Here is a 16,678-nt window from a genome sequence, read left to right as displayed (position 1 = left end):
TAGTGCAGAATGATCCTTAAGAGAATAAAAGATTCTTCCCCTCTAGAACATTTTAAGTCTATATAGCATTTATGCCAATAGAAAGAATTGAAACTAGTTCTAAATTAAGAACCAGTAGGAAATATAACAGATAGAAACCCCACACTCTGAGGGTGCAGTATGTCTCAATAAAGGGCAGTCGACAAAACGCTGACTCATCACTTTTCTTATCCCGAAGGCTGGCTGACACTGTTTCTTTAAATAAAAAACAACAACAAAGCAAGAGATAGCTTATGTGCCCAAATTAAGAATGTCTGATATGGTCACTTCACTGAAATATTTTTGAGATAAAGAGCTAGAGAAGCAGGCCGGGCGCGGTGGCTCACACCTGTAATCCTAGCACTCTGGGAGGCCGAGGCGGGCGGATTGCTCGAGGTCAGGAGTTCGAAACCAGCCTGAGCAAGAGCGAGACCCCGTCTCTACTATAAATAGAAAGAAATTAATTGGCCAACTAATATATATATATAAAATTAGCCGGGCATGGTGGCGCATGCCTGTAGTCCCAGCTACTCGGGAGGCTGAGGCAGGAGGATTGCTCGAGCCCAGGAGTTGGAGGTTGCTGTGAGCTAGGCTGACGCCACGGCACTCACTCTAGCCTGGGCAACAAGCGAGACTGTCTTAAAAAAAAAAAAAAAAAAGAGCTAGAGAAGCAATATACTATTTTACATGAAGAGAAAAAAAGCAGTTAACTCTCAAATCAGAGCACCATGTTTATGAAGTAGAGGGTATGTAAAAGAAAAACAAAATAAGGCATGAGTTTGCTCAAGTATCTTCAGATGTAACTATATGTTTTCCCTTGCTTTCTAAACAGAGCGCTGTCATAAGTACATATAGGGAACACTCAATCTCTTTAGTTTTAAATGTAAAACAACAATAACTTAAGTTTGTGCTGATACTGTAAGTCAAAAAAGCCATTCAATCATTGCTATTAAATATCTAGCTTCTTACATTTCTATAGGGCTTAATAACAGGAAAAGAAATGATTGAAAAAGTATTGTTTCACAATATCATGAGGTAGTCATAGTATCTTCTTGTTTTGGAAATAAGAGAGTCCAAGTAACTTGATGATCATGTATTAGATCATTAAATATGAAATGTCCGATTTCAAATCAAAAGTGTAGTTTATTATATCTCAAACAAGAAGCAGTACAATTAATCAAAGTATGAGCCTAAACTATAGACACAGTTCTGCCATCTTAACGGTAGGTAGCTTGTTTATGCTAGCACTGAAGAAGCCTGAAGAGCAAGTGGCAATGAAACTTCGAAAGGCATTTTCCACAGCTTGTTGAGAACTGAGTATTTTTCAGTGCAAGTAGTGGTCCAAAGTCCGCAAGAAGTAGTAGTCAGTTGGTGTAAAGTCTGGTGAATACGGTCAATGACACAGTTTCCGAGTCCAGCTGCTGTAGTCTGAGCAGCACTGTGTGACATGTGGTTGAGCACTGTCTTGCAAGAGGATTGGCCTGTCTCTACTGACCAATCTTGGCTGCTTAATTGCAAATATGCTCATCACTTCATCCAGTTGGTTGCGGTAGACATCCACTGTGATTTCACTGGCCAGGTTTTATGAAGCTGTGGTGGACAACACCAGTGCTGGACTACCAGACACCATTAGCTTTTTTTTTTTTTTTTTTTTTGATCAATATTCAGTTTTGGACTGCATTCGGCACTTCATCTTGATCCAACCATTGTGTCGAACACTTGCAACTGTGAAGAAGAATACATTTTTCATCACATGTAACAATGTGGTGTAGAAATGGTTCACCTTTATGTTGTGACAGCAAAGAATGGCAAGCTTTAGAGGATTTCTCTTGTGATGCTTAATTCACCTGGTACCCATTTATCGAGCTTCTTTACCTTGCCCATTTGTTCAAATGGTCCAATATTGTTCAGAGAGTAACGTCAAGCCTGGCTGCCATTCACGTGTGGTTGAGATGGATTCGCTTCCACTACAGCTTTCAGTTCATCATTATCCACCTTGGTCTCAGGTTGCCATGTGGCGCATTTGCAAGATGAAAATCACCAGAACGACACTTCTCAAACCATAGACGTTCATTAGCCCCATCCTTCCCAAACACTTTGTTGATATTTCAAGCTGTCTGCACTGTACTGGTTCCACGACAGAACTCATATTTGAAAAGAACACGAATTTTTGACTTATCCATGGTTTCACAAAAATTACTCTAAAAAAATTCTGAAAGATAATCACAAGCCAAAACATGCATTTGAAAGACTGAGGATGCACCTTCACAATAAAAAACAAGAAATGTCAAAATGAAATGTCAAAGATACCAACTGTCAAACTTAGTACTTAAGGAAATCGGACATTTCACGTTTAATAACCTTAATAAAAGATCAGAAATGTCAAAATCAGGATCGCCATCCAGAATTTCTGTTTTGGGTGTTATCTATCCAGGGTTATAAACAACCTGTGTTGGTTCAATTTGCATTGGAAGTGGGAAGAATATTGATCCCTAGAAACAAGTAAACAGAATTATGACTAATAATATAAACTATATTTAGGCTTCTCTTAATTACCATCTAAAGATCTTTGTAAAAGCGCAGAACAAGATAACTCAAGATTTAAAGACATTCTTCAAATCTCAAATTACATAAAAGATATGTTCCTAAAAACAACATAAAGTTGGTTATAATATCAAGGAAAAATTAAGAGCTTCTTTATTCCATTTAACAAAGCAAATATTTAAACACAAACTACCGTGGGATAATAATTTGGTTTAGGATTGGCCTATTCTTTCCTCCCCAAAACTAATTATAAATCAGCTTCCTTCGAAAACTGGTTTGAGAAGCAGCCCTATGCCCAATTATCCTTTTCCTTCCTCCCTCTCTAGAAAATCTGGGCCAATAGGGTTTGTTGAGAAGAAAAACATCAATTGCATCACTGCACCAATTAAAAAACTCCCTTTTTAAGATGTAAATACCACCTTTGCAGAATTGAGGATGTCAGCCATTCATCACTACTTAATGTGACTTCGCTTTAATTGGTCTTCTAAACACCTAGCTAAGAATGCAAAAGAATTAACGTTCTTACTGGGAGCTTGGAGAAAGATAAAAAGGCAACTCTGAACTATGTCCAGGCTTGGGTGAAGATTCTGGACATCAAGACAACAGCAAAAGGATACACTGTGCCCAGAAAAATGGAAGGAAAGAGAGTCCAGGACTAGATGCTGGAGTTCCATCAAAGACTATTTTAAACACACTGCACATTTGATTTAGTAAGTATTGAAACAGCAAGTCAAAGCAAATATTTACAGTGAAACATCAGGCATGCAGCTAAAGGTTATAATTGTGAAGTTAAATACCATAAAAGTTGAAACAGTATTACTATGTACACAATGTTATATAAAACTATGTCGTTTGAACTTATGCAACTGTGGATCCAACTGCACATATTACTATTTAATATCATTCTTTTACAACCAAAGAGTGAGATGGAATGTTGTCAAAGTTTTATATGGCTGGCCTGTGTCTACTAATATAAAGAAACAATCAGAAGCTCTCTATAAATAACACTGAAGACACAACCATGGGGAAGGTTGTGATTCTTCCTGATTTAAAATTATTCAATATATAAAACTAGTTTTTCTAAGAAGAGGAAATCATTCAAGGATTTGTTGCATTTATTTTGTTGATTTTAGGCCAAAATTACATGTTTATATTCTAAATAAATGAAACCTAGTCATTGAAGAGTCTTAATAAGACATCTGATGATCATTTTAGATAAGTAAGTTGACTCCCTTGTGAGGGAGAGGCACTGTCTACCTTAGAAGCTAAATGTGTCACATCAGTTTTACTACAGTCATTAGGTTTTGGAGTATCAATTTAACCCAGATAACCAAAGTTATGTATTAAAATATAATAAGGTTTGCCAAGTACATTATTTGAGAAAAGAATGTTTCTGCACAAAAATGGTGACTGATTGTAAAATGCCAGTAACATATAAAAAAGATTGTTAAGTTATTCACTTAGCCTGTGCAAAATCTACACATTAGATTTTCTGCCAATAATATTTTTCCTTGGTCAGTTTAAAAAGCACTATGGTTCATGTCCTACAAACTTTAAGTCAGAAAACAGAAGCTTAACAACAATCGTCATTTTAAATATTTCCTTGGACTGATGTTAACATAACATAGGCATCTCCAACATTTCTGATTTCCTGTAACATGGGCACTTAAATTCATGATTTAAGAAAGGATCAGCTGGAGAATTATACTGTAGGCTACCGAGCATGAAAATCTAACTGCTCAAGGCATAACTGGCTTATGGTAATGCCACGTATTAAGCATTCTTTTAAGGTTCTTTTCTATATATATATACTAGAAATGCACATTTATGGGGAATCTTTAGGCAAATGGCACATCTCTTAATAAAGTCAGAAAACCTTTTTAAAATTCTATGCTTAATATTATCAGTTGTGAAAATTATCTTACTGTTAAAATATTCTCGCAGAAATACAATAATTTAAAAATAATTGACAGAAGCCTAGTAATAGGATAAAAATGATATCTAAATAGGCAAGTTCTTCTCATAAAGCTGATCAATATGGTGCTCTATGGATTTACACACTTTTTACACAGGGAACACTGTGCTGCATAGTCTACACAGTCATTGTATTTTTCTGCTCTTTCTGAATCATGAGGCAGATTTAGAATTTTATGGGAATATAGTATTTTTCATTCTGAAGCCACAGAGGAATACTTGAGTTCTTGGATAGCATTATTTTTAATTAATTGCACTACTTCAAGGTGGTAGGACACACCCTAGACACAAGTTAAATAAAGTGAGAAGTATTTGAAATCTTTGTACTTTGAGCTCTTCACAAGAAAGGTGTTCTATAAATTCAAGTTGTTATTTGGGGGGCAACAGAAACAATTGTCAAACAAAAAAAAATTTTTTTAAATCCTAGTTTTTAAGATAGTTCCTAATATCCAATATAGGATATAGGACATGAGATAATGGCATTTAACTATTCAAATTTATATAGGATTACAGTACTTTGAAGTACAAAGAAATACTTTAAAAAAATACAGGTATATAAATTAATGAAACTGGTATTTAAAAGATTTAATACAAGGAAAAAAAGTATTGTATAGTGGTACCAATTCTTAATACAAATTATTAAGCATAGTTTATATAATTTCAAAAGTTATTCACATTATTGCTCGATACCACAGTTGTATGGAACAAGTTCTTGACACACATTAAAACTTGTATAATTTCAGGCTTATAAAAACAAAAATTTACACATAGGTCATTCACAAATCTAAAGTTTTTAAATGCATGGAGATATGTACAACCAAAAGCAGGAAAAACATAGGTATGTGTTTATGTGTATATTTAAAAGAAATAAGCTAATCTGATTTAAACTTATATGTCACCTTCTCAAAAAAAAGGACTGAAAGTAAACTAGTGGATAAAAATAGTACTAAATATATCCTCCATTTCTTAGTAACAATGTGTTCTAAATATCATGGGGTATTAAACACCAGCTTCTTTTAATTCTAGAACTCTTGCTTTCTTTCAAAAACTTTTCAGAAACATATATCCATTCTATGATTGTATGAGACTGGGAGAAATATTTTCCTTAGAAATTTTTTAAGAGGAATACTTCCATTCTTTTATATGTAAGATTTGATAAACAATAAAAATAACCCAAGTAAGGCCATTATTAATAACATCTTGATCAAAAATATACAGAGATTGTGATGTTACTATATTTTGTGATCCTGAGCTCTAGTAACCATTAGATGCATGCATATCATTCATTGACTTGTCTATTCTAATAAAAATAATTTAATCCTGTCTTACTACCTTTGAAGACAGAAATACTTAAAAAATTTTTTTGATAGGTCTTCATAATGTTACAGATATATCTGCTGTAAACAGCATAAGGAGTTGTATGACAAAGGTTATGTTAGGTTCCAAAAGGCTATAAAGAAAACTTACTATTTTAAAATAATGACTATATTAAATTTTAAAAGGAAGAAAAAATAATATAAACAGTACAATTTGCTACAATTAGAGCCTTACAAAGGTGTTTTTCTATGTTAAGGAATTTATAAGTAAAGGATTGTGTGTACCTTGGTGATAAAATAAAAAAGGCTGGCCACTTTTTATGCTAAGTTCAAATGTATTTTTTTGATAATACAAAAAAGTAATCTTTGAAAATCAGAATACATAACAGAAAAGAGCACAATAACTTAAGTATTAAACATCTGTATGAAATAACTGTTGCAAAGTTTGACAAAAATGCACACTTAGAACATGCGGTTATTTAAAAACAAAAAACAAAAAACAAAAACAAAAAGAAAAAAACACCACACGATTCTGTAGAACCAATGTTATGTCACCACCAGGAGAGCACCAAGCAAGGCACCATTGGAAAGACAACATACTTGGAAAGTCTCTATAAATAAAGCAAATGCTAATCTGGTCGAAAAATTGGTGTCTTTGGTAAAAATTCTATGAGGATGACCTGCAAAAGGAGAAGAAAAAGGTTTTAAAAAGATTTAAACAGATTTTTATCTTAAAACTTCAGTTATATTCTATCACTTTAAAATTTTTTGAAAATCCATTTGACATTTTAAAATTGCAACTTTGCATTATTAGAACAGACATTTATCTGATAACCCAGAGCTCCGTCACTGGGAATTTTTCTCTTTATTTCTGGATCTTTACCAAATACACAAATTACCTCGGCTCTATGAAAAGGAAGATAAATAAGTAAGTAAAATAGCCGAAGTCTGAGGAGGCAAGTGCAGACGGAGGTGCAGACGGCGCCCGACGCACTAGCGGGGGAGCGTGCGCTCGCGCGCTAGAACACAGGCTGGCATTTACTGAGGGCTAGCTGCACGCCAGCGCTCCACGCTATGTGGGGCTATTTAACCCCAAGGACGTTTCTATTCCGCGAGTATTATCCTCCCCATTTTACAGGTGAGAAAACTGATGTTCTAAGAAATGGTATCACCACTGTCAGGTCAGTATTTGAGCAGAAGACTCTCTTAACTAGGCTGGCCCTCCCTTCGCTTTCTTTGAGAAGCCACGCCATCTCTCTGCTCTGTCTTCTTTGTCTCTCTCATTTTCTCTGTCCTTCAAGAGGATAAAATAAACAGTTTTTACCTTTATATATCTTCAACAACAACAAAAAGATTGTCTTAACTCCAAAGCCTTGCCCTTTCTAATTGCACTGTGTGACTGTAGCTGATACAATATTTTTTTCTTCAGGCTTCCTCCCTTTTATAAACACAATTCATGGGTCTTCTCTAAGTTCTAGGGTTGCTTTCAGTTTAAGGTACCAGGATATATAATCTCTAGATAAAGACTGGTCCTTTATCTCTTAATTTTTTTTAAGTCTTCTCTTCTTAGCTTAGCAAAATTAAAAGTTAAAATTTGTTCCAAAAGACCTTTTAATAGAAAACTAAAAGAAAACCAACAAAAACAAAACAGTAACACAGAAATACACAAATTGACCAGAGTTAATTTTTAGTCCAAACTTAAAGACTGACTTAAATTATAATCAACTCTTTCCCATGCTCCAATTCTGTATGGAATAGATGCTTACTAAAAAATTATTTGATTTGAACAGTTTCCAAGTCTGTGAACTCCTCATTCTTTTTCAGGAACTGCGTCTTTACGTGACCTCCAGGTTTGGTTAGTTCTACAAGTTAGCCAGCTGTCTAGGCCAGGGATCTTCACTCTCACTCCTTAGTTCTCCTAGCTTTTGATCTGCCTCATTAAAGAAGGTGCTTCTATATGTGGCTCAAATACGTTCCTGTCCTATTCTAGCCCATTCCACACGAAGCCTCAGGTGCCACATTTGCCACTCCTCCTGACCTGCTATTTGCCTAGCTCCCTGTTAAAATACTTTTTCCCACCTAACATCTTCATCTGAGCTAGATTTTGCTATTTCTCAGGTTCCTCATCTGTAAAATAAAGGGATTACACTAGAAGACAAGATTCTCTGCAGCTCTAAAATTCAATGTTTAAATGTTTAAACTGCTTAAGGGTTAGCACTCAATAAATACTGCTGTGTTTTAAACTTGTCCTCAACAAGTGGTCTTTACAATTTCAGTCCCCGGGTGTGGGCACCACATTTTGCAGTGTACACCAAGTAACATAAGGACTACCTTTAACTATAGTTGAGTTAGTTTGTAAAGAACATATCCTACAAACTTTTTTCCTTCAGAAGCCACACACAGAAAGTGGCCACCTGTCTCCTTTTTTTCTAAATCATACATCTCTACCACATCTGAACAGAGAAAAATTAGCATCAAATTGATATTTTTTCTGATTATCTCCAATATTCACATTACAACCATGGAGAATTATTTTCCTTTAACAAACAGAATTTCTATAAGTTAGAGAAAATTTGAGGACAAAGAGGTATATGTGGTTAAAAGGCCCAAATTCACCAAATAAATAAAGTACTCTCTTCTTACTAGATTTGCTAGTTTAACTTATTAAAATTATTTTTTATGGAGTTTCTGAAACTAGGTTCTCACTTTCAATAATCACAAATATACATACTTTGAGAAAATCTAGAAAAACATCCCCCCCCCCCGCAAAATCTTTTTTTTAAAACACAGGATCTCACTGTCCTTGAATTTCCAGGCTCAAGCAATCCTACCATCTTAGTCTCCTAAGTAGCTGGGACTACAGGCATGTGCCACTATGCCCAGCTTTTACCCAGCAATTCAAAAATATTTTTTGTTTTTACTACTCTTCTAGATATCTTCTATGATGGTGTAAAAAATATAATGGGTTCAGTAGAAATGCTTAATTATCTAAAAATTCAAGGAAAGTATTTTATAAACGAAGTACATAGTTCAGAATGTTTTAAAGGGTTATTAAATTATTTTAGTTAACAAGAGAATGCCATAAAAATGAATATAAGAAGTACAGTTTAGACATAAATGATATTCATATAGCTTTATCTGGAAATCACAACATTGGGAATAACTTTTATGTTTTCTTCTTCAAAGTAAATCTAGAAATGCACACAGAAAATTAATGCCTCAGTTTTAAGATTAATGTTTTATAAATGTAGCAAATATTTTTTCACAAAATCCTTTAAATCTCCTAAATATGCATCCCTCTCCCCAAAATGTATAAACTCTTACTATGATGAGAATACAAATAAGCATTTTTATAAGTTAACCCCCAAAAAAGTTACTTGAATGTGCTTTTTTTATGATTATAAAGAAGTATCAAGTATCTTTCTCATCACCATAAATTAACATGTTTGATATAATAGAGAAAGATAAAATCTACATTATTCAGTTCATTAAACAGAGCTAGTCTAAGAAAAAAAAGACATTTTAAAAATATCTTTTATGTTCAAGGCTAAAAATGGGATTTGACTGTATGATAATCAAAGAACAGGAAAATGCTAACAGAGAAAAATGATTTTATGATAATTTCCAACTATTTAAACACTGTTTTAATCAATCTTTTATATGCATCCATACACACAATCTATGATGGCTATATTGTTTCAAAGAATAGACAAAAGTTATACCAGGTACTTCACAAAGGCTCTGAATTTAATCTTTAACAATTAACTCTTCCTTAGATCTTTTCCTTTTAATGTAATAACCTTTCCATATTTAAAATAAAACAACCAAGTTCAAGGGAGAATAAATAAAAGTTCGTAATTTTCTATAGTATTCTAAACTTTTCAAAAGGAGAAAAATTGTTAAAGTAAATCAGGGAGTCAGTAAATTAAATCCCACACTGAATACGTTCTAAAATTCCTTGTATATACATGCCAAATTAGATATCCTTTAATGAATAAACACAGGATAATGAATATCTCATCTCCAGCTTACATTTAAGATAATTTTTACAAAGCAATATTCTAATAACACTTTAAAAGATTCTTTAAAGGCCACTGAGGTATGGGCAGTTAAAATCTATAAAGGCTAAAGGTTTCTTAAGCTCCAATGGCTTGGCTGAAAGGTTTTCTTCCATACTTGGAAACTTGATTAGCATTATATAAAAAAGCCATATCTAACTTGCTGCGTAACCAAAGTTGTGGTTATTCTTCATACAGCATCTAAAATTTCACACTCCATCAACACATGTTCAGGCTATTTTATCTTGGCAATTAATTTATTATTTTTCAGAACACAGTGAAGCCTTGTTTTCAAGTCATTCATAACTTTATAAATCAGTCTTGCACATGAAACCATGCATCTGTGAACCGTAGAAAATCCTTGCACTCAGGAGATTAAGCTCCTGACACCTTTGCTGATTAATAATCATGGAAAGAATAAGATCAGAAGCAAAATAAATGATCATTTAATAGAGAAACTCACAAAACAGCCCTTTAACTTACATATTCCATCATGTTATTCGTTTCACATTTCCTTTTGCTCAGCCTCCAGTGCAAGCACAGCTAGACAAGCAGGAGAGTCAAAGAAGAAAAATGAGCTCTATTTTACTGCAGCACACAGACTAACCCATTTGTCCACCTTTCATATTTTTAGCTCAACAAAAGCATCTGTTTCCATACTGTGCAATTCAGACCCCAACAGTACGAAGCTGCTCCCTGTGGTACTCACCTTGTGGTATAACCTATTGTTTTCCCATTCTAATAACTTCTCAATCGATCTTCGTGTCTGGAAGACAAATGAGAAAAAAGTTTACTCTTGACTGGTTTTACAAAAACTTTGTTTTGCAGCTGCTTTTTGTGTGAAGAGAGGAGAGGTATAAGACAGTGACTGAGTGTAGGACAGTCTGAATCATTATCAATGTTCTAAGCATTGAACAGTAACCTGAACAGAAGTAGTACTCTTTTTTAATAAAGATATGGCTTCGTTTTTTAGTACATGTATCTTTTTTTTACTAGCCTCTGACACATAACTATCAAACTCTGAAAAGGCTAATGTCATCTACCACATGATACAAATTTAAATCCCTACTTCCTTCAAAAATATCTTTGTAACACTTAAATAGTAATGATAGTTCCTTAATGCATATTTTAAAACAAAAGTAATTTAAATATTAGTTTAACAAAATGCAAATGGCCTTTAGGTTAATTCAAAATAAAATAATTGAAAGTTAATAAAAGGAAAAAAAAAACCAATGAGTTAAAAAAAAATCAAATTTTCACATCATACTTACAAATAATGGCCACATTTAAGAGCCAGCTTATTGATTACTGCACAGATAGGTTTTCCAAACAGAGCCAAAACTTTATTTAAACCAACATAAAAGTACCATCTGACAGTAAAATCAAACTCTTAATACTACTGTTTCAGGAATCAACTGAGAAATTTACTTCACTTGACTGGTGCAAGATACGCTATGCAGCATGAAATGCTCCATGTTTGGGAGTATGAATAAAGGAGAGGATAATTCATGATGCCAGGTGTTAGGATGAGACTGACACAGCTGCAGGTGCAAAAATGACAGTGTGGCCACGAGGATCAACTGCAACTTGGTGCAGCTGCACTTTTCTTGAGAGGAAAGGAAAAAAGCATCTACTGCTATTAATGTGGCAAAACTATGAGTATTAATAATCAAATATATGAAAATGTGCATGTCAAGCAAGAATAAACTAGGTGAAAAATTGTTAGGATCAAGCTGGTTTTGAATAGTTTAATGTTACATAATAAAATGTTAATATTTACAGTATCTATTGTAAGCTAGTTACCTTTTAGCATGTTGAACATGCTAAAAACACACAGCAGTTACATAAGTGCCAGATATAATTCATAACACCAATGAATCACCACTATTGTCTTACATTTTCCAAGCTATGTCATAAAAATCAGAAAATCAACTACTTCTCTGGGCAATAATACGCCAATGACTAATTTATTACATTACTTTTTTTGAACAGTCTTTTTGGCAAGAATTTTAAAGAAAAAAAGTGCCCTTGTTAACAATGATCAGCAGACCTCACTTGTTTCTTTGTAAAGATAGCCTTTTAGAGGCAGCTCTCCTTTTAAATGAAAATAGGGCAGCAGTTATGGTCACACTTTTTGTTAATTTAGTTGCCAGTCAGCCCCAAATCAAAAGAAAATAAGGCTGCAGAGTGTAATTAACATTCAGTTCAGTCGTTTTGTCCCTTGTCTAGCCCCCAAGCTTTGTTAAAATTGCCATCTGAATGCTGAAGGCTGCAGGGAAATCGATTTGATTCTAATCGCACCATGAAAAGAACATGATCTAACTGCTTTCAGCCCTCCGTAAATCTGTACTAGGTCTTTAGCACAATGCAACTTCCAATTTAAAAAGCACTGAATGTCTCGTCAATGACTTTGTGAAGAAAAAAGAACAAGGAGCAGACATAAAAATTCCAATAGTTGTTTAAGCATTAAAGTTCATTTGCATCACAGCGAACCTGAAAAGGGCTGACCTCTCAAACCGCCTCTCAGGTCTATGAAGTTGTAGCCTTGACAAGCTCACATTGACAGAGCTCATTGACTCTGAAAGGCTACTCTATCAATGGTGAAAAATGGCAATAGGTTCTACTCTGAGCAGGCATCTGCCTGCCCACCCGCTGCTAAACCAATGGCAAAACCGATTCAAAACCTGAATCTACCTTGTAATCTTCCTTTCTAGGACCTTTTAATAATAGATTAAGATTACTATACAATTTGAGGTTTTACTTTTACTGATGGTTTAAGGGGGAGAGGGACGATGAAAGAACTGGGGGGTGGGGAACAAGCTTTCCAAGTCTGTAGTTTTATATTAATGTATAAAAATAGTACCCAAAAGCTCAACACTACATTCTACAAATATTACTCAAAGAAAATAATGTAGTTGCCACTATCATCTCATCAGAAATCTAAACCAGTGCTATAAGAATAGATTTCATTATGATATATATACAACACATGCATATATATACACAATCAATTTAAAAACTTAAAACTACTTAAAGTAACTGAAATCAACTACCAGTATTTGAATAAAAGATAATTACAAAATATGAACCTTAAATTCCAAAATATTTATGTAGGAATTTCTGAATTTATTCTTTGCCTCTAATTAGAAGTTTAATGATAGTGTTTGGAATAATAATTGTATCTTACAATATTTAAGAATTCTAAACCAGACAAATTCTGGTATGTCATATTCTCAATAAGCATCTAAATATAAAATATTTCTACACACTTGGCAGTCTGAAGTAAAAGCTGTGAATTAGCACCATCTAATCTTGCTATAAGACTGCTTTCCTGCTTGACAGGTGAAAAAAAAAAAAGCACTTGCACGTGCAGCTTAATTAATCATTGCACTTGACATCTCAATGATTTACAGTGAGGAGCAGGTGAGAACATACAAAACCAGAAAGGAACCCTTGATTTGAGTGGAACATTTCTAGCACAGTAAGGTGACAAGTATATAGATTCTAACAGTCACTTTAAAAAAAAAAAAAGGAAAGAAAAGAAACTGTGCCACAAATTATTTGTTAGTAACAACAAAAGCTCAAATAGGAAAAAAAGCTTTGACTAGTAAGAAAGTTTAATACTCTGCAATTATTTTTAGTTACAAAATCAAAATATATTTTCAAGATTAAACACAATACCAATTTGACAGATACTGAAAAAATATATGACACTCCAGCATTTACAAAAGCTCTTCAAAAGCTTTTAAACATGAAAATAAGGCATCTTATAACCGCAGTCATCAAGAAATAAGAGCTTATGTCCACAAGGCTGTCAGGTAGCTATTACTAATGAAATAAAAGGCTCAATACTGCCAAACTCTATACTTACTAACTGGACAAGCAAACCTAATCACACAAAAACCTGTTCTTGATTTTTAAATATTTATATTGACCTCCAAATTTAAAATAACTTAAAGCAAATGAATACGCATCAGAAAAACATGGTATGTATAGGATCTGTCAACATGAAACACAGTCCCAACAAAACATCATCTTTCAGTATTCTAAGTCAGTTTCTAAAAATAAGTCATCTTAATTTTCTTAAAAGAATTTAGTGCTTGTGAAAAGCACCAGATTGACAGTCATGGGAACTAGAAATCTTCTGTTTAGCTGAAAGAACAGGGGAAAGGGCAGTGCGGGCTCCAGTATAAGTTTCCCTACAGTGGGCCTTAATCCTTTCACTGCTCACGCCCTGGGGGTGACAGGACAGGTTAGTGGTTCTTTACCAACGAATCCTCAGTCCTCCTGCTTACGATGGTCAACAAGAAACTTAATTTTATCATGGATTCTTATCTTTAATTAAAAGGACCAAGACCATCAACTCACACCATGCAAGAAAAACAACTTTTTTGTGAGAATGATGTCATGTCACTAACCTGGTGTGGAAGCAGACAGCTCCAAGCATCTGGACTCCCACCCATGTCCCTCTCAGAGCTCACTTTAAATGACTTTTAAAAAACAAAAACAAAAAAAACCCCACATTTCTTCATTTCAACACCTTGGTAGTTATATTAGTTTGGTGAAGTAGTTCTAACACAGCCATTCAGCTATGTTAAAGTCGAAATTAATAAGAGATTCAAAAAATATTTCAATTACTAAATAAAAAATAGACAAGTTTAACATAAGCAGCAGTAACATAACCATAGAAATTTTGGCTCCTATTTCTATTACTATAATATAAAATTAGGATTTCCTGACAATTCAAATTTGGATTATTATTTTTGTAATCTTTCTTAAATTCCATAACTTCCTAAGAAAGAAATTATTATTCCCTATAAACAAATTATGTGCCATTAGACAGAATTAAGTCATTTAGAGCAGCAAGGAACCATTTAGAAAATCTTGAATGTATTACTCTCCTACTTTGTTACCACTATTACTTAATAGTATACTCATTACCAATGACTCATTTATTCACAATCAATAGTTTGAAAAAAGTAGTTTGTCAAAGAAGTGGTATTCTAGATGTCACTAATGAAACCAATGGAAATCTGATGACTTTTAGAGTACTTATAGCCAAATAAAAAATATTAAATGTGGAAACTATAACAAAATTTCTCTGAATTTTTCCCAAACAGTACTATTTTTTTTTAGTCTTTAGAACACAAAGACGCTAAGACATGGTACCAAATGTGTAAGTAGATTATCTCACTAATAACTATTTATAAAAGTTCAGTTATTTAAGCCTACAATTAAAATTTGGATTTATTCGTATCACAGAATGTTCAAAGTAAAATCTCCAATGTTCAATTTATTTAAAACAAATTTTTAATTTTAAACTCCTAAATTTATAAGGCATAAAGCTTTAACTAGAATAACATTTTGAATGTATTCATAATCTTAAGTAATTTTCAAATAAGAATATATATTTTTAGACATTTGTGCAAATTGAAATTATTAAAATAAGTGAAACAATGTTTTTAGTTACATTATTAGATGAAAGCCATATATAATTTTAAATGAATTATTTTACCACAGGAAAAACTTAAGAGGAAAACACTTTGTTTTTTCTGCATTAATATTAAATATTATATTCCAGTGACGTGCAGAAAATTAAATGACCATATCTCAATACTATGATACATACATGAAAAACCTGGATTTACCAAAAAGACAAATAAGAATATGATTCCTCAAAAGGATTTTTAAACAAATTCCCTTTCTATATGTTAAAGCTCCTTTTAAAATTTTTATGTGAAAATTAACTTTTAAATAATATACTAAAACATCCACTGATGTATCATGTACTAATTGTTAAAAGTAATATTTTTAGAGGAGATAAGCTAAACAACTGCTAACATTTTGTGTATCAAAAATTATCATCTTAGTACTGAGCAGTGACTTTTAAGTGCTAATCTTAAACAGAATTTATGTTTATGATCTAGGCTAGTGAGTGGTTGTTAACTTGTGTAGGTTACACTAACTATGAATAATGAAAGCTATGGATTCTCTCTCTCCAGGAAAAAAGAAAGATACATTCAAATATATAAAATGTTGCACACAATTTAAAGGATGTTATTACATACTAACCTTGGATAATATTTGATAAAATACTGATAACATCTCTAAAAACTAAAACTGAGTTTCAATTGACAACAGAAAATTAGAAAAACTGTTCATGAGACAAATGAATTTCACTAAAATAAAAGGTACTACTATTTGGGGTTTTTTATAATTACATAATTACAAAGGGAAAAATCAGTGCTCAGGACCAACTGATAAAAAGGAGGTTAAAAAAAAAAAATCACCTGCTGACTAATTATAATAGATAATTGACAAAACAAGGAGGGATAAGGAACAGGCATTTTGTTGATTCTCACTTTGGGTCTAACCCCAGGCAAGGTGTCTTCCTTTTGTTACCAGCATAGAAAGTCTGCACAACAAGCCTAAAAGGCAGCTGTATTACTTCCATTTTGCATATGAAAATGAAGGCTAACAGAGGTCAAGAAACTTAAAGCTACACTAGGAAGTGGTGGGGCTAAGATTTGAAATCAGGCCTTTAACCTCAAGTTCTTTCCATCCTATTACATAGCATAAAATTGTAAAGAATTTTTGTAAAAAACTTTTTACAGATACTTTACAAATATTTTACAGATATGATCTTGAGACAAATAAGGAATGGCCTACTATACATGGCCAAGAAACTGAGAGTAATAATTTTTTATACACCTCCTCCGCCCCCCCCACCTTTTTTATATCCTAGCACACCAAATTCTGATAGTTTTT

The 16,678-nt window shown here is 33.2% G+C and overlaps 1 protein-coding gene across 2 annotated transcripts in view; it reads right to left on the bottom strand.

The window, feature by feature from the left end:
- Positions 1–1,141: 1,141 nt before the first annotated feature.
- CHIC2 (cysteine rich hydrophobic domain 2) overlaps positions 1,142–16,678 on the bottom strand; it is a 38,816-nt gene continuing 23,279 nt past the window's right edge. Inside the window, exons 4-7 of one of the 2 annotated variants that reach the window (XR_012915077.1) lie at positions 10,620–10,676; positions 10,394–10,453; positions 1,894–6,532; positions 1,142–1,743 (exon numbers count right to left, since the gene is read on the bottom strand). Coding sequence is in view for 1 of the 2 variants with exons in the window: in XM_012761770.3 (XP_012617224.1) it covers positions 6,482–6,532; positions 10,394–10,453; positions 10,620–10,676 (168 nt within the window). In the remaining variant the exon portion in view is untranslated. Of the gene's footprint in view, positions 6,533–10,393; positions 10,454–10,619; positions 10,677–16,678 lie in introns of both variants that reach the window. The other variant, XM_012761770.3, reaches the window with a different exon arrangement.

This window comes from Microcebus murinus, chromosome 26 (assembly GCF_040939455.1).
Source record: "Microcebus murinus isolate Inina chromosome 26, M.murinus_Inina_mat1.0, whole genome shotgun sequence".
In the NCBI taxonomy this organism is placed as follows: Eukaryota; Metazoa; Chordata; class Mammalia; order Primates; family Cheirogaleidae; genus Microcebus; species Microcebus murinus.
The sequence above is the reverse complement of the archived record's forward strand: the minus strand, read 5'-3'. Positions and strand labels throughout refer to the sequence as shown.